The sequence below is a fragment of the Ictidomys tridecemlineatus genome, chromosome 3 (assembly GCF_052094955.1).
Source record: "Ictidomys tridecemlineatus isolate mIctTri1 chromosome 3, mIctTri1.hap1, whole genome shotgun sequence".
NCBI lineage: Eukaryota > Metazoa > Chordata > Mammalia > Rodentia > Sciuridae > Ictidomys > Ictidomys tridecemlineatus.
Window position 1 is genome coordinate 138,944,651 of NC_135479.1, and position 24,943 is coordinate 138,969,593.

Below are 24,943 nucleotides of genomic sequence, written 5' to 3' on the forward strand. Positions count from 1 at the left end.
ACCTCCGAGAGAAGACCCACCTTGCTCATAACAGCCCCTGTTGGTCCTTTGCCTGGGACCTTTGGCATCCTGGACTAGTTTGTTTCTCAGTTGCAGCTGAGTGTAACAGGCACATGATCTCTTCTGCTATTTTAGCTGAAGAATAAAAAATAACTACATAAAATCAGCAAATGTGGGCTGGGGCTGAGGCTGGGGCTCAGTGGTAGAGCACTAGCATGTCTAGCATGTGTGAGGCCCTGAGTTCAATTCTTAGCACTGCATATAAATAAATATAATAAAGATCCATTGACAACTAAAAAACTATTCTAAAAAAATCAGCAAAGGAATTGTTTTCCTTTGTCTATTCAGATAAAAGGCTCTTGTGGTTCCATACAGATTTTAAGAATTTTTTTTTTCATTTCTGTGAAGGGATTTTGGTAGAGATTAAGTTTAATCTGTATTTTGCTTTAGTTAATATGGCTATTTTAATTATATTAATTCTTCCTAATAAGAATGAACTGTTTTTCATTTGTGTTTTCTTCAGTTTCTTTCATTAATGTTTCACAGTTGTCATATACATATCTCTGACCTTCTTGATAAATTTATTTCTAAGTATTATAATTTTTTGGATGTTATTGTGAGATTTTGATTTTTCCTCCCTAGGCCACTATTTGTGCATAGAACTGCCATGGATTTTGTGGGGTACAGTGGCCCATGCCTCTAATCCCACCTTCTTGGGGGGCTGTGGCAGGAGGATTGCAAATTTGAGGCTGGCCTCAGCAACTTAGATCCTGTCTTAAAATAAAAGAAAATTTTAGAAAAGAGCTGGTGATTAACTCAGTGGTTGAGCACTCCTGGGTTCAATCCCTATATGATGGCAAAACCAGTCCCGGTTGTGAAATGAAATTACAAAAACATTATGGTAAGAAACCAGTGCCTGGGGAAGGGTCAGTTCTGCTCCCCTCTCTCAGCCTTTCTCCAAGAAGCCTAATTAACCCGGGTCCCTACCTTTTGGATTGTAAATTACTGCCCTAGGACTCTGAAATGTAATAGATGCCTGTGAAAGGAGCCTTTCTTCTTATCTGTTACTGTGAGCATGCTTTATGTTAGAGGTCCTGCACAAAGCCTTCAGCCACATAGATTAGGAAATTTTAAAGAGGAAAAAGCCCCAGTGATAGGATGGGTCTAAGATGACATCAGATAACTATAAATATTGTGAGAAACTGTGGATCAGGGCTCCAAATTTGGAGTTTTTGTTTTCCTCTGGGCCCATCGGTATAAAGTAAAATAATTTGGAGTTCTCCTCCTCTCTGAGTGCTGCTTGCTGCTTCTCAACCAGTCTGTTTCCCACAACACCTAGAACTCACCCATGAGAAAAAAAAAAGAGAGATCACAGAGTTTTATATGTTGATTTTATGTCCTGTGACCTTACTACTTATTAGATATCACCGTTTTTTGGAGAAAAGTCTTTGGAGTTTTCTGTGTGTAGAGTCATGCCATCTGCAAATGATAATCATCTTCCTTTTTGATTTGTATGCATTTTACTCGTTTTTTATAACTTTTCAAAAATTTTTTTTTTCTGGTACATGGATTAAACCCAGGGGTCCTCTACCACTGAACTATATCTCCAGCCTATTTTAATTTCTTTCTTTCTTTCTTTTTCTTTTCTTTTTTTTTTTTTTTTTTTTGGTAAGATATTGCTGAATTGCTTAGGCTGGTCTTGAACCTTCGATTCCCTGCTTCAGCCTCCTGAGTAGTTGAGATTACAAGTGAGCGATACCACAAGGGGCCAATCTAACTAGTACTTTTGGTTCCTCAGGGAATAGAAGTGGTGAGTGTGGCCATCCTTGTACCAGATCTTAAGAGGAAGAGCTTGGTTTCTCTCCACTTATTTTATGTTTGCAATGGGTTTTTCATAAATGGCCTCTATTATATCTAGGCCTCTATTATATTTGATACCTAAACTTTTCAGAATTTTTTCTTTTAATCAAGAAAGGATATTGAACTTTGTTGAATGATTTTCCTGCATCAATTGATGTGATCATGTGGTTTTTGTCTTGCAGCCTGTTAATGTGATGTATCACATTGATTGATTTGCATATGCCAAACCAGCTTTGCATGCCAGGGATATATCCCACTTGATCATGATGTGCCATCTTTTTGATGTGTTGTTGTATTTGATTTGCTAATATTTTATCAAGGAGTTTTGCCTCCATGTTCATCAGAATTATTGGCCTGTAGTTTCATTTTCTTGTGTTGTCTTTGTCTGGCATAGGTATCAAGCTGATGCTGGCCTTGTAAAATGTGTTAGGAAGTATTAAGGCTTTTGGAAGAATTTAGGAAATATTGGTATTAATTCCTCCTTGACATTTTGTCAAGTTCAGCTGTAAAAGCTGTCTGGTTCTGGGCTGCTTTTCGTTGTTGAGAGAGTCTGGTTTTTTTTTTTTTTTTTTTTTTTTTTACTAGGGATTGAACCCAGGGTGCTTTACCATTGAGTTACATCCCTGGTCCTTTATTACTTTTAGTTTTTGAGAACAGGGTCTCTCTAAGTTGCTGAGGCTGGCCTCAAGCTTGCAATCCTTCTGCCTCAGCCTCCCACATTGCTGGGATTATAGGCCTGTGTCACTGCACCCAGCTGTTGGGAGGTTTTAAATTATGACCTCAATCTCTTTGTTGTTTATTGGTCTGTTCAGGTTTTCTGTTTCTTTCTGATTCAACCTTGATATAGAAGTCGTACTTTTTTCAGAATCTCTCTTTCCTTTAGGTTACCAGCCTCCCAAGTTTTACAGCCATATGTAGCTTCCCGCTGGAGAGTTCCACAGGCATGTCTAATTGAATTTGTTGAAAACCAAGCTTTTGATTTTTCCCTCCCAAACCTTCAGGACACTGAATTAGCCTAGGTTTCACAGATTTCGAGTGGAGGAGTTTGGGCAGCCCAGCTGATGCTTTCTGGCACCACCCTGCCAAGGCCTCCTGGTGACCAAAAGAGGATGGCCATAGAGAAAGGCAAACAGCTAGGGTACCACAGCAAGAACAGGACCCAAGCAGGGAGTCACTGGCTCCCAGCCACGGGGAATCAGTGCTCCATCCTGTGGAGGGCACTTGGGATTATATATATTAGAACCCTTCCCTCCCACCCTTTAAGACCCCTCCCAGAGTCACCCGGTACCTGCCATAGGGCTCTGCACACAGTCAGCCCTCAGAGGTGAATCTGTTCCTTTTCCAGGCTCCTCAGAGGTTCCACAGCTGCCCAGGAGATAAAGACATGTTTTTTGGCCACTGTTCAAAGTTTGCTGAGAAGAAAAACTAACAAGAGGACTGTAGCACTTGTCCTCTTGGGCAGCGGGCCACGTCACTGGTCATTGGCATTTCCTGTTGGCAGCAGCAGCTCGGTCTCGGGCATTGTCCTTGTGAAGAAGGAAGGGTGCAGGAACCTGGGCAGCCTGCAGGAGCTTTCCCTTCTGTGAGGGCTGTTTCCTGCCAGTGTTCTTACCAAACATGTTATTTAGAGGAAGGGCCTGTGGCTACTGGACAAACAGTAGTGACAAAAAACAAAAATAAAACATCAGTCTGGTTTCGTTATAATAAAGAAAACAATTTTATTATTATTATTATTATTTGGTACTGAGGATTGAGATCGGGGGTGCTTTACCACTGAATTAAATCCCCAGTCCTTTTTATTTTAAAGGTCTTGCTTTAGCTGCTGAGGCTGGCCTTGAACTTGTAATCCTCCTGCCTCAGCCTTCTTAGTGCGCAATGGTGCCTAGTAAGAAACCCAATTCTATTTTAATATTTATTTTTTAGTTTTCGGCGGACACATCTTTGTTTGTATCTGGTGCTGAGGATCGAACCCGGGCCGCACGCATGCCAGGGGAGCGCGCTACCACTTGAGCCACAACCCCAGCCCCAGAAACCCAATTCTAAAGAAAATAAATTAAAAATAATTTTTTAAAGATTGCATTTTGAAATAATGGCATTTCTACATCTCTTATCAATCCCATTGTGGACATGTTGGGTGTCATTATTAAAACAGGTGGTAGGATTGTTGAGGTCCTACACTTTTCTGGAATTCTGTGATCAATCATTGTATGATCTCCAGAAGGTTGTTTTACATCCCCCCCCCCCCAATGAGCCTCATTTGTAACAGGCAATTGCTGAAATTCATTGACCTTATGATGCTCAAGAAGCTCAGAAAGGGCTAATGGAACTGACAGATGTTGAAATACTATGTCAAAGAAAGCCCTATAGTTTTAAAGAGGCAAATATCAACGAATACTGTTTAATAGCAAGGCAATTTAGTTTTTAGAGAGTCAATTAAATATCCAAGTAATTATTTTAAAGAACTAATAATTTTCACTGTAGCTTACAATTCAGAAAGAAACCAGCTTCATACCAAGTTCATTATGCCAACATGAGTCAGATGAACATACTTCCCCAAACCTGGACACAGGTGAAGGCAGAGAGGGAAGATAAGAACTCCATTTGTTTGTTGTGATAACTACTTGGTTCAACTTTATCCATTCTTCTCCTAAGGGCTCCAGAGCCCTTAGAGCATTTCCCTGTCTCCTTTTACGTCCCTTCATTTTTTTTTTTTTTTTTTTTTTGGTAACAGGGATTGAACCCAGGGGGACTTAACTACTGAGCCACATCCCCAACTTTTTTTTGCATTTTATTTAGAGACAAGGTCTCGCTTAGGGCCTCTCTAAATTACTGAGGCTGGCTTTGAACTTTCCATTCTCCTGCCTCAGCCTCCTGAGCCACTGGGATTACAGGCATGAGTCACTGCGCCTCGCCTGTCCCTTCAATTTATTGAAAAAATGTTTTCAAAAATTTCAAGCTAATGGCTGGGGCTGTAGTTCAGTGGCAGAGTGCTTGTGTAGCATGTGTGAGGCACTGGGTTTGATCCCTAGCACATATAAATGAACAAATAAAATAAAGGCATTCTGTCCATTTACAACTATAATTTTTTTTTTAATTTCAAGCCTATAGCAAAGGTGAAAGAATACCCATCTAGCATCATCATTTGTTAACTTTTTGCCACATTTGTTCTCCGATTCTTGCTCCAAACTATTTGAAATTAGGTATCATGACACTTTCCTTCAAATGCATCAACTTATATTTCCAAGGACATTTTCTAACACACCATACTTCTATTACATTGATATAGCAATATTATCTGATATGTAACTCATATCAGATAATATTGCTCAGTTGTTCTGAGAATGGTGTTTATTTCCCAGTTTGGGATTTCATAATTAATTTGTATGTCTCCTTAATCCAGGCCTCTTATAGAATGTCCCAGATCTCTAATTACCTATTTGTTTCTTTGTGATTTATTGAGTTTCTGTGTTTTTACAAAGACAGTAGAAGGAGGTGATGTGTATTTCTATGGCATCGGTCAGAAGCACAGCATGCCAGGTGGGGGGGCACTATCTGTGGTGCCAGGTTCCTCACTTGTTTTATGTCTGATCTCTGCACAGTACAAAGCACTTTCCTTGATGATATTTGTCTGAATCACTGACTTCTTTAGTGATTTCAAAGTGGTGATTGTATCATTCCTTCTACATTTACTGACAGGTTCTTGTATTTAAAAGAAAAAAACAAAAAAGAGCTTCCTTTCCCCTGCTCTCCATCTTTCTAAATACTACGGTGGGTGCAAGAATTATTTTTAAAAAATTCAACATTTTATTAATTCATATACAACATTGTAAGTGTTTTAATATTGTTAGTTGCCTATTTATTCATTTATTTATATGGGGATTGAACTCAGGGGTGCTTAAACACTGAGCTACATCCCTATCCCTTTTGAGACAGGGTCTTGCTAAGTTGCTTAGGGCCTCGCTAAGTTGCTAAGGCTGGCTTTGAACTTGGAATCTTCCTGCCTCAGCTTCCCAAGCCACTGGGATTACAGGCATGCACCACTGTACCTGGCAATTGCCTAATTTTAGAATTGTCAAGATAAATTATAAATGTGAAACCTACTCTAGCATCCCCCCAAATCTCATTATCTGCCTTTGATTGCTGGGTCAGGCAGGAGTTCCAGGCTCTCATTGTCTTTAGCTGTGGGCTTCTGAAGATGTCTAAAAGCTTGCTACCAAAATGTGATTCCTAGATCAGCAGAATCTGCATGCTCTGAGAACTTGTTAGAAATATACAAACTCGGGCCCCATCCAGACCTAAGCATTCAGAATCTACATTTTAACAAGAATTCCAGATGATTGAATGCACACTGAGTTTAAGAATTATTGATCTTAGACACTTTAAGAATGCTGGTTCAAGTGTATAAGACTGAACCTTTTTTTATTTTTAGGTACCGGGAAATGAACCCAGGGGCACTTAACCACTGAGCCACATCCCCATCTTTTTTTTTTTTTTTTGTATTTTATTTAGAGACAGGATCTCACTGAGTTGATGAGGGCTCTGCTAAATTGCTGCAGCTGGCTTTCAATTTGTAATCCTACTGCCTTAGCCTCCTGACCCACTGGGACTATAGACATGTGCCATCATGCCTGGCAACATAAGACTGAATCTTAAGCAAAAAATAGCCCAAATACAAATAGCTGCCAAGTGCTACATGTAGACTTATGTAGCAACAGACAGAGCACATGTCTTTCATCTTGCCTACTGTAAACTAATCAGATTCTATTTTTTCCTGAAATGGCTGTTCTACTTCTCTATTACCCAAAAGCTAAGCAACCAAGAAAGTAAAACACAAAATCCCACTCAATCAGAGAAATGACAGCAAGTGTCCAAAACAAGGGTTAAAAACTCTTGCATTTTAAAAGTGTTTTCCAAAATGACTGCCTAAAATAGTTATCCCTTCAGTTGCTGCTGCTTCCAAATCAATCCAACAATAGTCATGGCAATTTCAACGACAGTATTTTAAATATAGAAGCCAAATTTGTTGGTTTTGTTTCTTTCCTGGAATGGCCTCAACTGTTAGTTATGCACTGGAAAACAAGACGGTAGTCACTTATTACATTCAGTAATTTAGACAAAAGAACAGAAAACAGTACAATGAAGATAAGAGGCTGAGATTAACAAAAGAAAAAGAACAAAGGCCATATTTACCTTTAAGTCTGTCTAACTGCATTCTTGAGTTGTCTCTGCCAAAGAGACTCAGGTACTGAGACCTAACCAGCACTTCTCCAAAGCTCAGGAGTGGGGTTGATTAACACAAAGCATCTCTTAGAATCCCTTTGCCCAGGCAATGGATTCAGTTTGAGGAGAAAATATGATCAGATCCAGGCTCTCTTTGACACTCTAGAAGGACCCTAGACCCTACCAGCAATAGTTTTGATATTAACTACACCTTAATGGGGAGAAGAAAAGTACAATGTCAATTTGCAGATATTTCAGATTTAATGTCAGCACCTCACACTCTTTGTCCCCTAACTAAACACATGGTAAAAAACCTGATCCTATGATGCTCAATGATTTTTGATGATCTGTGAATCAAGTGCTAGTTCAGATTCATTAGCATCAGGGGCAAAGTTCCCTTAATCAGAGATACCTGAGCTAGACGTGGTAATGCCACTCATAACCCCAGCAACTTGGGAAGCTGAGGCAGGAGAACTGCAAATTCCAGGTCAGTCTCAGCAACTTAGCAAGACCCTGTCTCAAAATAAAAAATCAGGGCTGGGGATGTGGCTCAAGCGGTAGCGTGCTCGCCTGGCATGCGTGCGGCCGGGGTTCAATCCTCAGTACCACATACAAACAAAAATGTTGTGTCCGCCGAGAACTAAAAAATAAATAATAAAATTCTCTCTCTCTCTAAAAAAAAAAAACAAGGCAAGTGCTTTAGATAGCTGTTTCCCTGCTGTGGCCAAAAGATCTGACAAGAACAATTTCAGAAGAGTAAAAGTTTATTAAAAAAAAAAATCAAAAATCAAAGGGCTGGGGATGTAGATCAGTGGTAAAGCTCCCCTGAGTTAAATCCCCAGAACTGCAAGAAAAACAAATACCTGGGAGGAAACTGATTGGTGATAACTAGAGAGGTATATATCTCATCTTATTTCCTATAGAAATATATATAGATGAGGAAGGAATGGAAGTAAAATTCATTGTGTGTTTTCTAATGCTGACCATGTTCATACCCAAAGACTTCACAATACTACTTCTGGGGAACATGGCCCTCGGAGACGCATACAGAATTCAGTTAAAGGCATGCATTAGAACTGTGCTGACTGTAGTAGCCACAAGTAGTTACTTATATTTAAAATATTTAGTAAATCCAGTTCCTCAATCACACTGAGCACATTTGGAGTGTTAAAACCATTATGTCTAAAGTTACTTATTGGACAGCACAGATCATAGACCATTTCCATTAAAAATGAATATTCTATTAGACATACTCTGTAGTATAGACACCTTTGGCAGCTCTACTCTTTAAAACCTGTGCCATCCACACATCCAACAGGACAGGCAAACTATGTTAATATTCACACTATTCAATACTATACAGCAGTGGTAACTCATGCTCTACAATTACATGTAAATGGTGGATAAATCTCACAATGTTGGATTAAAGGAGCAAGATAAAAGAGCTCACACTGTAGACTCAATCTGCAGTAAAAAGTCAGGGCAAGTCTCAGCAGTGGTTACTCTGGGAGGGTGTGACTGAAGGAAAGCACATGGAGTTGTGTTTTCTGTGTACATATTGCACTACAATCAAACATTAAGAAGTTCAGTCTACTGGATGCTATGCCCTTTTCACTCAGAATGCCATCTGATTGTTGAAAAGCAAAATCGATATACAGAAAGTATGATCTTTCTTTCCCGTATGTCCTCTTCACCATCAACTGGATACCATGTGCAGAATGCAACACACAGTAACTGTACATTAAGGGTGAAAATTCTGAATGATTTCCCTCACATTAGAGACTAGAGAAGGGAAAGGGCTATTAAACATGATGGCACTGAGTAGATTTCTAGCGTGCTGCCTGATTTTCCAGTTTACTCACCAAGAAAACATACGTGGCTACTGGCTTCTTGACAAACTGATGTAAATTGATGACAGATGTACAGTAAGTTCTGCTTAAAAGGGTGCCACATTCCTTGGAATAAAATGGTGGAGAAATTCAAAATACTATGATAATGATGACTAATTTGTAAGTCTAGAGTACAAACCTCCACAATGAGGATGGCAAAACTTACAAAAAATTCAAGGAATGCTTACAGAGATGCATTTGGGGCAGAAGCAAAGGTGAAAACAGAAGTTCCCCATGTAGGGATGTCCTAGCTTGGGTTCCTCACACTAAGCAAGGACTTAGGCTATTAGTTTACTGGGGAGGAACTGGAGTGATGAGGCAGAGAAAATGATAAAAGGGAAAAAAGCAATGAAGGGCGTGTTCAAGAGATGGTTCTAGTTGTGAGCAAGTGGAATGTACCCACTGGTGACATGGAAGCTGAGAGATTTATTGGCCAGCTCCCATCCTTTTATTATTCTATTTATATAAAATGTCCAGAATAGGCAACCTATATAGAATGGAAGTAGATTAGTGGTTGCTTAGGGCTGAGGGAACAAGAAGATTGACTGCAGGGCCTAGTTTTTCTTTGAGGTGAACAAAATTTCCTAAAATTGATTGTGGTAATGGTTGCATAACTGTGAATAAGCTAAACACCACTGAACTGTAAGCTTTACAGCAAATAGTGTGTATGGTATATAAACTATATCTCAATAAAACTGTTATAAAAGTCAAAGCTTACTCTAAATAAGTGTACGTGCTTTGCCCATTCATTATGCGGTTCTGTCATATGCCTGTTCCTGGATAGAGGTGATATCATAGCCTACTCATTTTTTTTCCCCAAGTCCAGAGCTTTCCACATGCACATGCTCCACCACTAAGCTCCATTCTAGCCCATACTCCAATAGCTTGCTCCTCTTCTATCAAATGCTTTTTATGCTCTTTTCTGACATAAAAAATGACTGGAAATAGATGTTACAGGACACACAGAATACTTCCAGCATCTTCAGTTTTGCCTCCTCTAGAACAGCCTTGATCTATAATAAACTTTTGCCCCTAATTAAGAATTTGAACACATCCCATTATTCACTTGTATAAAACTTGTTAGCTTATCCCATTTTTCAGAAAATATCCAGAATCCCCTCACAGGCCCTATGGCCCCATGTGATCTGGTTTTTGCTAACTTCCATCCCCTGGTGCTTGCTCTTACTTTCAGGACCTCCTCAGCTGTGGTCATTTTCTAGACTGCTCTTCCTGCCATGAGGTGGCTGGTCAGTAAATATTTGTGAACATCAGGACACAGGTACAAAAAATTAAGTAGCTATGATGTCAGTACATGATATAATTTCAAGGTCCCACAGTATATACAGTCCATTGTTGACTGAAACATTATGTGTCACTGACTATAAAATTAATATATAATAATTACTATATTTAACAATATTATATAGTCAGCTGCAGTCACTTCTTAAGTACAAACTCAAGGATTAAACAAAGGTATCAGTAAATCCTCTGATATTTTGCAAAACTGTATGTAGGACTTTATATTTTTATACAGAAAGTTTCCTCCAAAATTTACAAAATAAAACAAGGTTAAGGCTCAGTGTGGTGGTGCACATCCATAATCCCAGTCACTTAGGAGGTTAAGCAGGTGTACCAGAAGTTTAGGCCAGCTTTGGTACTCAACAAGACCCTATATCAAAATAAAAAATTAAAAGTGCTAGGGATGTAACTCAGTGGTAGAGTACCCCTGAGTTTAATCCGCAGTACTAAAAATAAATAAATAAGCAAGCAACTGAGTTAAAGGAATAACAAGATGCAGAGAAAAAGGGATACACAAGAAGTGAGGAGCGCTGGGTGCAGTGGCACATGCCTGTAACCCATAGGCTTGGGACTACTCGAGTCAGGAGGCTGAGATAGGAGGATTGCAAGTTCAAAGCCAGCCTCAGCAAATGAGAGGTGTTAAGCAACTCGATGAGACCTGTCTCTAAATAAAATACAAAATAAGGCTGGGGATGTGGCTCAGTGGTCAAGTGTCCCTGAGTTCAATCCCCAGTAACTGCCGCCCCCCCAAAAGAAGTGAAGAGCTAAAAGAGCCATAGCGCATTACACAGAATGTGACTATAAAAAATACAGTGTGCTGGCTCACCCTTAATGGTAAGTACCTAAGGTTATCTGGGATCCCTATACCTAAAATAAAAACTGGTAAACTATTCTTTCACTCTCCGTGGCTCTCTAGATGAGTTAGCTACAACACATACTTCCCTCTGTCAGATTGGCTCAGGGGAGGGTAATTTTGGAAGGTCAAGTTCTTCAGGGGCATTTTTTTTTTTTTAATTTATGTTTTAGTTGTACTTGGACACAATACCTTTATTTTATTTTTAGGTGGTGCTGAGGATGGAACCCAGGGCCTTGCAAGTGCTAGACAAACGCTCTACCGCTGAGCCACAACCCCAGCCTCAGGGCTTTTAAAAATGATATATGCCAGCTCTCCAGCCCTCTGCCATATCAAAGATATGTTGGGCATTTATGTGAAATTTAAACTATTAATCCAAATAATGTCCTCAAAAGAATTCATCTAAAATTCCAGTCATATTTTAATTGATTACAACTGCTAAAAGATCATGGAATGTTCAGCTGGTATTTAATCTACTTAAACAAATGAAAAGATCAATTAGTGACAAATTAATTTTAGTATATTTTCAAAAACGTCCCAACTCAAATTAATATGCATTTTTGCGTATGTTTACACAAACAAATATACATCATCCATTCCCTCATCTGAAGTCCAGCCTCCTATAGGAGTACATTTCTGGGGCTCCAACGACTACTTGAGTCAGAGATGGCATTTCCAGGAGCCCTTTAGTCTTGATAGCAAGATTGTTGGATGTGGCTGCAAGGCACAGGCAACAAGCAGCTTCTGTTCTTTTCCATCTGCACAGTGCAGATGCCACTTCTGTTGTAGCCCAGGTTCACATATCCAGGTGCTTGTAGAGTCTACGACTTTTCTCTTTTTTATTTCTGTTGCCATGTTTTTTCCAGGGCTTCCCGGTTCCATTTTCAGAGGTCAGAGTAGCTGCAGTCACCAGGCCACTCCCAGGTCTGTAACCCATCACAGCCTGAACCCCTTTGGTCAAAGCTCTCACATTCTCCTGGGAAATAAAAGACATTATATACAAGGTGCCAGATGGCTGTCTCCCTTGATGAACATACACAGTATTGTTTATGGATCACTTCAAGATAAACATGAACATATCACTGAGTGAAGTTTTTTTCTCTTTCTCTCTCTCCACCCCTTAAATGTTAAGCTTCCCAGAATTCTCATTGGTTCATTTCATTTTCCCCCTCGTCTACTTTACTTAGTCCCATAGGTTTAAATGCCATCTATAACTAAATTCATAGCATTAGTCTGTTCTGGAATCTCTGTCTTAATCAAAATCCATCAAAATCCAACCTGCCTCTACCCAAATTAGACACTGACTCTTTTTAAAGAAATTTTAAGTTTGTGTAGTATGGAAAACTAATCCAATATGATCTGATATGGAAAGCAAGATCTCACAATCTTTGTGCAATAGTAAAATATTGGGCTAAAGGTTAGTTATAGAATAAAATTAGTGGTAAGTTTTCAGCTTTCTTATACATAACCCTGCCTGCCTCACAGGCTCATTTTGTGAAACACACAGGTAAAGCACCAGCTAAATACCCAACTAGAATCTGGAAACAGCTGATTTTTAAAATTTCTTTTTTGCTGTAGCACTCACTTAAAAGCATTTAAAATATATATTAGGTACAATTCTATGATTTAACTCTCTTGCACATAAATCTGTCTTTTAAAATACTACTTACAGATCCAGTAGATATGATATAAGCAATTAACGCTATATATTTTTTTAAATTGAGGATTGAACCCAGGCATATTCTACCACTGAGCTACATCCTCAATCCCTTTTATTTTTTTGAGATAGGGTCTCAATAAGTTGCTGAGGCTGGGCTAGAACTTGCAATCCTACTGCCTCAATCTCCCAAATTGCTGGGATTACAGGCATATGCCACCATGCCTGACAAAGTTGTTCATATTGTAAAGATACAGTAGTTTTTGAATATTTTGAATATATTTAACAAGTCCCCCCCTAATCATAAGATATGTTGACTCGGAGGAAAAAGGACCTACTAGGGAGAGAAAATATTTGCAAATCAGAAACTGGATAAGGGTCTTATATCTAGAATATATGAAGAATTCTTTTTTTTTTAAATATCTATTTATTTATTTGGTGGACACAACATCTTTGTTTGTATGTGGTGCTGAGGATTGAACCCGGGCCGCAAGCATGCCAGGGGAGCACGCTACCGCTTAAGCCACATCCCCAGCCCAGAAGAATTCTTATAATTTAACAATAATAGACATTTCTCTAAAGAAAACATACATGTGCCTATGAGCACATGAAAACATACTCAGCATCACTAGTCATTAGGGGAATGCAGATCAAAACTCTAAGATACATGCCCCATTGTCAGGCCGGCAAAAATAAAGTCAGAAAATTTAAGTACTGGTAAGATGTGAAAAAATTAGAAATCTCCTACAATGCTGGTGGGATGTAAAACAGTAGCCACTTTAGCAAAGTTGGCAGTATCTCAAATGTCAACCTCTGCAATCCTGCTCCTATGTATATCCCCAAGAGAAGGTGAAATATATATCCATATAAAAACTTTTATAGAAGCACTCACAGCAGCATTATTTATAATAGTCATAAAGTTGAAAATGTCCATCATCTGACCAATAGATAGCTAAGTGAAAAAAGTGGGTTGTAAAAGATCACATGGCATATGATTCCATTCATGTGAAATGTATAGAATAGGCAAATCTATATAACCAGAAGGACTGGTGGCTGGCAAGGGCTGCTGGGAGATGAGAATGAGAGTGACTGCCAAGAGCATGGAGTTTCTTATTGGGGTAATAAAATTCTAAAACTGACTGATGTGGTGGTTGTACAACTCTGTAAATATACTGTAAATTACTGTACCCTTTAAAAGGATGAGTGGGAACTTAAATTTTAATTATGGTATGTGAATATCCTAGTCTTTACTGTTATAAAAATGTGTTGGATCAGAAGTTAAAGAAAGTTAAAACTTACTTGATGAAAAAAAGTTTTGTCGACTACATTTTCTATCTGTTTTGTTTTTTTATTTCCACCCGGCTGCATTTTTATTTCATCACTTCTCGTTTCATTCCTTAGGAGTTGCTGGTGTTGATGCTGAAATGTCACAGGATCTCTTCCAGGAGGAGGATGGCAGTATAGTAGTTTCCCCTACAAAGAACATGGAAGATAACAGTGTCTCCTAAGTGTCATATGTGTTTTCCCAAAAAAAAATCCCCAGAAGAGACATTTCCACCAGCCACCTCCTTAGAGAGCTTTCTACATTTGATTCAGCTGAGTTGAGTTTAGGTCTACTGCAACTGAAGAGTCCTCACTTTATTACACCAATGTTGATGGTGAAAGTGTACTAGAGATGGTGCTCTCCCATGGCCCCAAGACTAAAACAAAATCTTTTTTCTTTGTTTGTTTGCATTTCTACTAAGCATTCTTTAGTATACGTTTATGATTATACTTATGGTCAATATTTTCCAAAAGAAAAACCAGGATACAACTAGACAATTGTCACTGTACTAAAGGAACATTAGGCTAGAAATCTGAAATCAAGACAGTTCCAATTCCTATATGTGAGATTATAGTTGCTCACTGGGTACACATGTGCATCTTTCCACCCTAGAGGACTTAAAAGTTACACTTTACTCATCTTTGCATCCTTCACAGTTAAGAAGGTAAGAGAATAAATAATCCATATAAATACTATTAACTACTTTCTTCCTGAACTGGAGTCAATAAAACATGGCTTCCCAGTTTTATTTCTATGCTCCAAGAACTCCATTGATGTGGGCTTGAGGAAAGAAAGGAATAAAGCCAAAGCCTTGCAACTTGTTACTACCAGGGCCTCATAATGCTAATTTTGTAAAGAATTACACTTAAGGCCAAAATAATTCTTGTGCCAGGCACTGAGCTTAATGATATTTGTAACATACATATGTTAAAAACATGCATTGTTTTCATAATCTCCCAGAATTACATGAACTACATACGATTAATCTCCATTTTAATTATGAAGATAATCCAAAATAGCTTGTTCTCATTTGTAACATGACAGCATTAATCCTCTTAAACTTGTTTACTCATTTATATTTATGGTGCTAAGGAATGGACATCATTCATTCATTCATGGTGCTGAGGGTTGGACCCAGGGTCCAAGAATGCTAAGCATGTGCTATACCACTAAGCCATTCCCCTAACCCCCCTGTCTCTCTTTTTATTTGGTAGTACTAGGAATTAACTGAACCCTGGCATATTCTACTATTGAGCTATATCCCCAGATCCTTTATTTTTTTATTTTAAGACAGGATCTTACAAGTTGCTCAGCCTGTCCTTGATCTTGCAGTCCTCGTGCCTGATTCCTGAGTAAATGGGATTACCGGCATGCACCACCATGCCTGATTTGTTACATATTTTTAATGAGATACATATAAAACATCTACAACTCCTATGCAAGTTATCTTTGATATGAATGTTAGCTATTACTACTACTGTTACTAGATAAGCATGGGAAGAAAGGCATGCAAACAGGTAAACCATAAGGAAGATTGTAATAACAGTCACAATGGGAACAACCAAAAGGCTGTAGAAATGGAAACACCAGAAGCATAAATCAATGAATTTCAGTGATTCCAGGTGTTCAAAGGTCTTCAACTTTCCTTTCATAGTATGTTATTAGTCATTTCTGGATTATGAATATAACGCTAGTTATTACTCCATCTCAATGAAAAAAATAATCTCATAAACTTGTAACAGGTTGCCATTAGTTAAGAATATAGTATGTGAGAAAAGACTCTCTTATTCAAAAGTAAGAACAGGGCTGGGGATATGGCTCAAGTAGTAGCGCGCAGCACGCTCGCCTGGCATGTGTGAGGCACTGGGTTCGATCCTCAGCACCACTCAAAAATAAAATAAAAATATTGTGTCCACCTAAAAGCTAAAAAATAAATATTAAAAAAAAAGTAAGAACAAACAAAAACAAAAATCCAGCATGCACTTACTTTGACATAATCCTTTAGGATATAGCGTGCAGACCGAGGTTGGTCTGGCTGTCCATGTGCTGTCATGAATCCTCGCATATCTGTGGGAGAAATGAACAGAATGAACTCAGAAGACAGAATATCACAAAGATAATTGAGGTACTGTATATTAAGTTTAAGTAAGCATGATTACTATGTTTTAAAAAATTAATTATCATTATATATTTTGTTTAGCATTACAAATATTTGCTAATGCAGAATAACTATGTAGCTGAATTTGATATCTTAACAATCTCTAGCACCTCACTTAAAGTTACATTAAATTTCTCCATATTCCAGTTATTTCTTCAATCCCTGGATCTTAAATATTTATTTAAGGAGGCTATCTGAGATTATTATTAGCAAAATAAAAAGCAACAGGGCAAGCTTTTTTATTTCATGATACTCCTATTTTTTTTTGGTAGTTTTCCAAACATATGATAAAGATCCTTTTAATATTATTCAATTAATAGATGGTGGCAGACAGGTTGTATTCAAAACTCAGCGCTTTCACATACTAGATGGATGCTGGCTTGTTCTGTTTACAGGAAAGTATTTAGAATCTTAATTCACATCATACAAAAAATAAATTTAGGTAGATTAAAAATCTGAATGTTAAAATAAATTTTACAGGAAGACAATTATTTTGGGGGGACAGAGAAAGCTTCCCCAAGTAAAACATCAAGCTGAGTCAAATCCAAAGAGGAAAAGACAGTCTATTAAAACTGTCCTCTTCTGTAAGGCTAAAGAAAACCATAAATAAGTAAACACTCGGGGGTGCAAAACAAAACACACACACACATGCCCACACAGAACAAAGATCTTCTACAAATCATTTTAAGATACAACCAATATGTAGAAAAAGGTGATTCCAGAAGAAACACAGAAGGGCAACAAACATATAAGAAGTTCAACCTTCACAATTATCTAAAGAAATACAAAGCAAAACTAGAGTAATTTGGCAATGCCTTTTAAAATTCACTGCAAGAATCCTTAATTCTATATGGACCCGCAGACAGCGGTCTCGGAAACTGTCTGTGGTCATTTGTTTTTACATCCTGGCTATTCTTTTACTGGCTTTGTTAAGTAGTACTAGATAAAAAATAATATTTACAATATAAAAAAATAAAATAGCTGGGGATGTGGCTCAATGGTAGAGTACATGCTTACCTTGGGTTTAAATGCCTACATCCCCACAACTCCACAAAACTTCTGTTAACTATTTCTATTAATTAACCATATTGCTATTTTTGTTCATATTTTAATATAGAAAACAACTCACATCCATAAGCTGTCAACAGTTCTTCTGAGGTTGGAGGTCGATAGGGATCTTCATCTTCTCTAGGCTTTATGATATTAATGCCATAGGTGGCTTCTAAAACATGTCGTGGAATATTCTGGCATACGTAAACTGGTCAAAGAATCCATTTTCTTGAACTGACCATCTTTGCCTCATGACATCTAAAACATATTGCTAAAAACAGAGTACTTCTTTTATGACAAGTGCCCTTTCTTCTCTCCAAATAGTACAGTTTTTCATTAAAGTATCAGTTTTTCTTTTTTTTGAATATTTACTTTATAGTTGTACTTGGGCACATTATCTTTATTTATTTATTTTTATGTGGTGCTGAGGATTGAACCCAGGGCCTTGCATGTGCTAGGCGAGTGCTCTACTGCTGAGCCACAACCCTAGCCATCAGTTTTTCGTTTTAAACAAAGTTTTATTCACCAATTATCACTTCCTAAAGAACTATTTTAAAATATCTCCAAAAGAGACCTTAAAGATGACACTAAAAAAACAAGATTATAAATAAACTATAAATTTGTGAGCTAATCCTAATTAAGATATAAAAACATGGGATGTCTTTATTCCTAGTGCCTACAACTATGCAGATGACTTTTCTTCCCTTTTCTAATCTCCCACAGTTTATCTGTAGTTTCCTTAGGTCACTTATAATTCTATCTTATACAGTTATTCATGAACACATCTCATATCCCCATAGACTGATCATCCTTAAAAGGCAGGACCCACCCGAGTTATACTTGTTAACCTCCACAGTACCTAGCCTAATCTTCCTTAAATGCTTCATACATGTCTATTGTTAATTAGCAGACTCAAAAAATACAGAAAAACATAAATATTAAGTCCTGTGTTCCCAACTAACAACAAAATTTCAACTATTAAAATTATGGTATGGTAGTGCTTGCCTGTAATCCCAACAATTTACGAGATTCAAGCAAGAGGACTGCAAGTTTGAGGCCAGTCTCAACTTAGTGAGACTGTCTCAAAATAAAAAATAAAAAAATCTGGGGCTATAGTCGAGTAGAAAAATATCCCAGCATTCAATCCCTAGTACTAAAAACAAACAAACAATAAGAAGTATTAAAAAATTTAAGCTTTTAATTCATTACACCAGTTCCCTACTCTGCCCCAAGTAAGACCAGTTTATGGTACATCCTTCAGTCCACTTTTCACTTTCTTATACACATATACCTATGAACACAAGAAAACTGTTTTGTGAGATAAAAGTTTTTACAAAAATGGTGTCTTACTATATATATATATATATATATATATATATATATATATATATATATATATATATATGCAGCATTCTAAGGTTTATGCAGGTTGCTATTTGTACTATATTCACTTAGGATGGCCAGGTACTGTCCTTGATGCTGCTTCATATTTAACTCATGGTGCTGAGAGGCAGTGGAGTTCCTAACCTACTACCATCTGTGAGATCTTGGGTAAATGGTTAACTTGTTTCTGTCCAATGGGAATAATAGCAATACCTGCCTCAAGGACTGACTTATGAGTATTAACTAATACTTAGTAAACATCAGAAAACATTATTAACATCAGCTGTGAGGTAGATATTGTTCTCATTTCATAGAAAAGGGTAAGAATTCAGATAGTTAATTAAGTTTTTCTAAGGTCACTCAAATAGTCAAATGACAATATGATAAAGGTTTGCAACTTGGGGCTGAGAATCTAAAGCTGGGGTTCTTCCACTTTTATAGGTTGATGAAATCAGGAGATAAGGTTCTAATACTTAAGTCCTGATGTAAACTTGTGTAGATTCTTGGTATTTTATTTATTGTCTTTAAAATATCAGACCTGAATTCTTCAAATGACATTGAAAGGCAATGCCCCCCTGCCCCCCAATCCCTGAAGCTTTAGTATGTGCCAAACAACCAGTTTTTTCTGGAGCAGAAAGGATATTAGTGATACAGGTGGGACATGATCTCTCATCTGGTCAATTGGGAGAATTCCATTACAAATCATCTCTGCCTTAGTGGACACAAAGGATGGCATCACCAGGCCCGGGCAGTCACACAAGCATAGGCCAGGCTCCACATACAGAGTCTGAAAGACAAGAGGTTTATGTTGAATATATAGCAGATGAGGGGAAAGAGGAGTGGTATGTGAATGGCAAGGGGCTGTAGAAATACCTGGAAATGCTTGGTGTGACCAGGTGTGGCAGACACAGATACTTTCTTGTTGCCCATGATGGTGTTGATGGTTGAACTTTTACCAACATTAGGGTAGCCCACCTGGAAGAGACTCAGCGATTACTGAAAAGGCACAGTAGTTACCAAAGACCCAAAGATAGCACATAAATGGCGGCAAGACTAGCATAAGCATCTGGTTACTTTAGAAGATTGTTTGAAATAGATGCTTTGTGTGTTCCTTGACCCCCCTTTCTCCTGCAGTTTGGGTGGGTTTATTCAGTCTCATCTCCATGATGAATAGCTAATTTATACAAACTGTATTTCTATAGCTTTTGCTGTTAACCTAAGTAAATCTCACCGCCCCATTTACAGGCATTTCACTGTTCCCATTGTATCTTCCATAAAGAAGTGAAGATGAGTACCAGACAGACATTAAATCACAATATGATTATTTCAAATTTTCAATAACTTTTTAATTTGGGCCCAGCAGAATGCCTGGCCTGTAGCAGGTGATCAAAAAATGTTTTTAGAATGGGTAAATTAACCTTTTTCAGTATTTCTTTTAATATCTTTATTTTTATTTATTTACTTTTTTTTGAGAGAGAATTTTTTAATATTTATTTTTTAGTTTTCAGTGAACACAATATCTTTATTTTTTTTTATGTGGTGTTGAGGATCGAACCCAGTGCCCGCGCATGCCAGGTGAGCATGTTACCAATTGAGCCACATCGCCAGCCCTATTTATTTACTTTTATGAGGTGCTGAAGATTGAACCCAGTGCCTCACATGTGCTAGGCAAGCACTCTACCATTGAGCCACAACCCCAACTTGCTTTTCTGGGATTTCTACTATGGCTTTTTCACATATGGATTTTATTATGTTAAAGTTGTTTAGTTATTTTGCAGTACTAGGAATTGAACCCAGGATCTTGTGTATGCTAAAGTGTTACACTGAGCTATATTCCAAGGCCCATTTTCAGTATTTCTAGAGTAACACATTCAGAAAGTGAGAGAGGCTGGGTTTTGTTTCATTAAATGAAAAACACTTGTTGAGAAGCTGAGCTTTCTGATGCATGCAGAAATTAATTTTTGGTAATAAAACACAGAATGAAGCCTTAAAACTCTAAGAAATTAAGTAACTTTTCCAAAGTTCTACTGCATGACTGGGGAAAATGTCAACTGCTTTAGTCATTTTAAGCAAGTTTCTATTGTTGTTGTTGTTGCAGGGCCAGGGAAGTAAGTTGAGTGGAGCTATAGAAGGTTCAAACATAATTAGGATTAGCTTTACTTGATATGCAGGCATGCAACTTAAGAGCCCCAAGACTCCAAACCCGCCATGACCTCCCTTCTTCTACTCTTTGTTCTCCTGGATAGAAGATCTTTATAATAAACACCTTCTCTAACATCTTACATTTCTTTAGCTAAGGCTGGAGCCATTTAGAGCCATGCTTTTTCCCTTTGGGGTATAGGGACTTTCACAGCCTCTGGAATTAGGATATATATATGCTGGGATGTGATCTATTTTCTCCTTTGTGCTATGCAGTGGTTACACAACTAAAGCATCTGTCATGTTTTGCCTGGCTAAGATGTTGGAATTCTCCCAAATATGCATCAGGAACATTTACAGTATAAGTTGGCAAGGACCTCAAGATGCCAAAAAAATACTGAACTAGATATTAAATGCTTTCATTTTAGTTTCTCTTGGTAATTTGCAAGTCATTAAGAGTTGAACTGGAAGGAGATTGGATAATATATTTAACATAACAAGTGTGTAACATAAGCCTTGAGGGAGTTCACCCCTCAAGCCAACACACTGCTTCATTACATGATGCCAGTGGGCAATAAGATGGTGATGTGCTCCTTATGATGCCAGAAGGCTAACTGCTCTTTGGGGTCCTTGTGTAGCTAACAAAGGATGGGGAATAGACACTTAGGTAGTAATAATTTAATAATGTATTTCATCTTACCAGTCCAACAGTAAGTTGTCCATCTTTCACCTTCTTCCCAGTGTGCAGCTGCTTAAAGAGCTCCAGTAATTCCTGCTTTGACACCAGGTGGCTAAAATTGTATATCTGCCTCCTCTGTGGGGTTTTCCTTCCCTGAACCTCAGAATCCACAGTGCAGCTTTTTTTCCAGCCCTGAGCATGGGCTTCCTCATCAGGGCAGCTATCTTCTGAGCATGTCTGCCAATCTTCCTCCTCTTCCTCCTGACAGTCCTCATATTCACTATCATCTTCATCACTAGAGGAATCATTAAGTGAGAAAGAATCCCTGTCTGAGAGATGGTCGGTCTCTCTGTGTGGAATTTCATTCTCCTCAAAACTGGAGTTTTCGGATTCAGATGTGTTGGCTTCTCCAGCATCTTGGTTCACTTGTTCCAGCTGGAAAAAAAAAAAAAAAAAAATCACAAAAGTTCAGAAGTGTATAGCTGCACTTTACACTTTAGTGAAGATACTCAATGAGCCGGTTTTGTAAGTAAGATGAACAGAGGACAAGAAAATTATGCTGGAGACTGGAAAAGGCAAACACAAGGAGGAGGGAAAATAAGCCTTTCTATGCAAGGATGTGCATGCAGCCAGTCACCAATAGTGGTGCCCTCTAGGAGGGCAGGAATAGCAGATCTTTACTTTTTACCATATGCATTTCTGCATAATTTGAACTTTGTACAAATGTTATGAATTACTTTTCTAATTTAAAATAAATCTTAAAGCAACTGGAAAACCCTATGTTAAGATGAATTCTTTGGCAGTACATAATTTTGCAGTGGGCTGTAGAATAAAAGCATTTTTCATTAACAATAAAACATTTTAACATTCTCCTTTTTGAACAAAGCAAGAAACTTTTGAGCTTCATTTACATTTCTTAATGTTTAAGGAAATGGCTATTCTTTTATGTCTGTGGTACTAGGGATGGAGCCCAAGGTTGTGTCCATGCTAGGCAACTGCTCTCACTGGGACACTCCCAGCCCTGCTACTCTTTAAGTGCCTTTAATTAGTCAAAAAGTACCATGGAGCACAGACCCCTGAGTGTGAAATGCAGAGAAGCAAAACTTCAATCCAGAAGTTGATGATTCATTATCAATGAAAGATTTCCTTTGGAAAAGAGAAAGATAAAAATCACTACTCATGGGTGAGTTAATTCTTCTGAATTCCTCTTGAACAACATAGCAGATAGGAAGTTCTACCGTAGCACTAATTCTTACCTACAAGTGTGAAGTGGTTAGACTTGAAAGTGACACATGTTTTGTATCATTTCTAAGTTGATTTAATACTAGAATGAGTAACAGCCACCAAGGAGGACACAGTCAAACAGGTATCCTAAAAGTTAGGAAAGAAGAAAGAACAACATGTGAGGAAAAATAGATATGATTTCACAATGGCCACTCAAAAAGAAATCTGGCCTGTAAGAGAATCCTAAAATTAGAAATAATTTTTATGATAAATAAGCAATGAATCTAAAGAAGTCAGTGTGTCCTCACTTATCTTTTCTGAATCATTTTAAAATATGAAAGAAATATAAAAACAAGAACGTGAACTACAAATCAAGAAATGTGTGGTAGAAAATCTGGCTAGAAGCAGTTCAGCTTTAGAAAAAATACTAAAGACAACAAAAGGACTTTGTAATAATTATGTTAAAAATTAAAAGAATGAGAAAGTCAAGCCTTTGGAAAATGTAATTATTAATAGATGACCCAGAGAATTGTATTCAACTAAAAAGAGTTATATATATTTAAATAAAGGGTTGAACAATTAGAGGAAGAACCAAACTCTTCAGAAAGGCAAATAAGCAGTGAACGTCAAGCCATTTTTAATAAGTTTTATATTCAATACCCAATTAGATATGGCTACTGATATGAAAACACAACCTGAGAAATTATGGAGAAGAGATTTTAAAAGACTTGGGAGGAGCAAATGGCACATCACTTTAAAAATCAGAAAAAAATATCCGTAAGTCAAGCAATGTTAATGCATAGGCTAATAACTGAAAAAACCACAGATTAGCTTATGAGCCTTAAAAATAAGACAGACATCAATAGGAAGCACCCATGGTTTCCTGAGAACACATCATATAAACAATTTCATTTCTCTCTAGAATCTATTACTTAGAAGAATGTTAAAGACATAGAAACTAATATTTTTTTTTTCCATTTCTGATAGGGTTATTGACTTGTTTTATCAGGACAGAACCATAAAGTGATAAATATTTAATTAAACACTTCTTCAAGACACTTCTTTCCAGGACAGATTTGAAACAATAGAAATAGTGGGCATGTAGGCAAAAGACGGAGCCCAATTGCTAGAGAGTAGGAAGTACCTGCATGCTGCTGAGAAGACTTAATGAACAAAATATGTAATGTGTTCAGAAAAACAAGCCTGGTAGGGAGTAAGATTCTATTAATATCACTTTTATGGGTTAGTTTTTATTTATTCTTGTGAGTATGCTTATCTTCACCACATAAAAATGCTGAAGGTACAATAACTCTGGAAGCTAGGCAGGAGGTCTGCAAATGGAGGCTAGCCTTAGCAACTTGGTAAGACCCTGTCTCAAAAAATAAAAAGTAATGGAGATATAGATCAGTGGTAGAGTACTCCTGGGTTCAATCCCTGGTACAAAAAAAAAAAAAAAAAAAAAAGCTTGGTAGAGAGTGATTAGTAGGTCAAGAAAAGGTCACAGAACTCCTATCTCTGGTTTGATTATGTTTAAAAATGTTATCAATGACTTAGAAGAATATATAGACTATATAGAAGTGTAAACACACAAAGTCTGCAGATGATTCAAAGCCAGAATGAGAGAAAAGAAAAACTGCCCTTTAAAAAATAAACTCTACCTTGATCCCAAACCATTAATGTTACTATCCCAAGTTGAGGTAAAAGTAAACTTTTTCCACATGTAAAAATAGTTTGCTAAATTCTCTTTTTAAAAAACTATTTGAGAAATTCAGTTGACCACAGGTTAATATAAGTAAACAGCATAATTTAACTCCTGGAAGCAGATGAAATTAACAGAAAGTTCGAATTAATAAAAGTAGCCTGATGTCAAAAAATGTGCACCTTTCTGTATATGCTCTGGGCAATATACTTCTGTATATACTTCTGGAGTAATACTGCCAATTTTAATCATAATCCTGACACAAGCAGATAGGCATTCAGAATGGGGGCTCCAAAGAGGGTGTCTATAAAGAATTTAACAGCAGATATTACAGTGTGTAGTCAAGGGAACCAAGAGGACATAGGACAAGTGCTCAGATCAAAGATTAAGGGGGCTAACACAGCTTCACTAAGGGAAGAACTTTCTGAATTTAGGGACTGAAAAGGAATGAGCTATCTGGTTTTGGGACCTTGTCATTGAAAGCAGTCACATAGAGGTAACATGACTAA

The 24,943-nt window shown here is 37.6% G+C and overlaps 2 protein-coding genes across 2 annotated transcripts in view; both read right to left on the reverse strand.

Annotated features, from left to right (window-relative positions):
• Tmem44 (transmembrane protein 44) overlaps window positions 1-3,310 on the reverse strand; it is a 44,238-nt gene extending 40,928 nt beyond the window's left edge. The window contains exon 1 of the mRNA XM_078043899.1: window positions 3,149-3,310. The gene's annotated coding sequence lies outside the window, so the exon portion shown is untranslated. The remainder of the gene's footprint in view (window positions 1-3,148) is intronic.
• Window positions 3,311-11,572: 8,262 nt separating this feature from the next.
• Window positions 11,573-24,943, reverse strand: part of Lsg1 (large 60S subunit nuclear export GTPase 1) — a 32,801-nt gene continuing 19,430 nt past the window's right edge. Inside the window, exons 8-14 of the mRNA XM_078043893.1 lie at window positions 21,533-21,946; window positions 19,567-19,668; window positions 19,337-19,480; window positions 17,390-17,513; window positions 16,090-16,169; window positions 14,078-14,251; window positions 11,573-12,097 (exon numbers count right to left, since the gene is read on the reverse strand). Coding sequence (XP_077900019.1) covers window positions 11,918-12,097; window positions 14,078-14,251; window positions 16,090-16,169; window positions 17,390-17,513; window positions 19,337-19,480; window positions 19,567-19,668; window positions 21,533-21,946 — 1,218 coding nt within the window. The 3' untranslated portion in view covers window positions 11,573-11,917. The remainder of the gene's footprint in view (window positions 12,098-14,077; window positions 14,252-16,089; window positions 16,170-17,389; window positions 17,514-19,336; window positions 19,481-19,566; window positions 19,669-21,532; window positions 21,947-24,943) is intronic.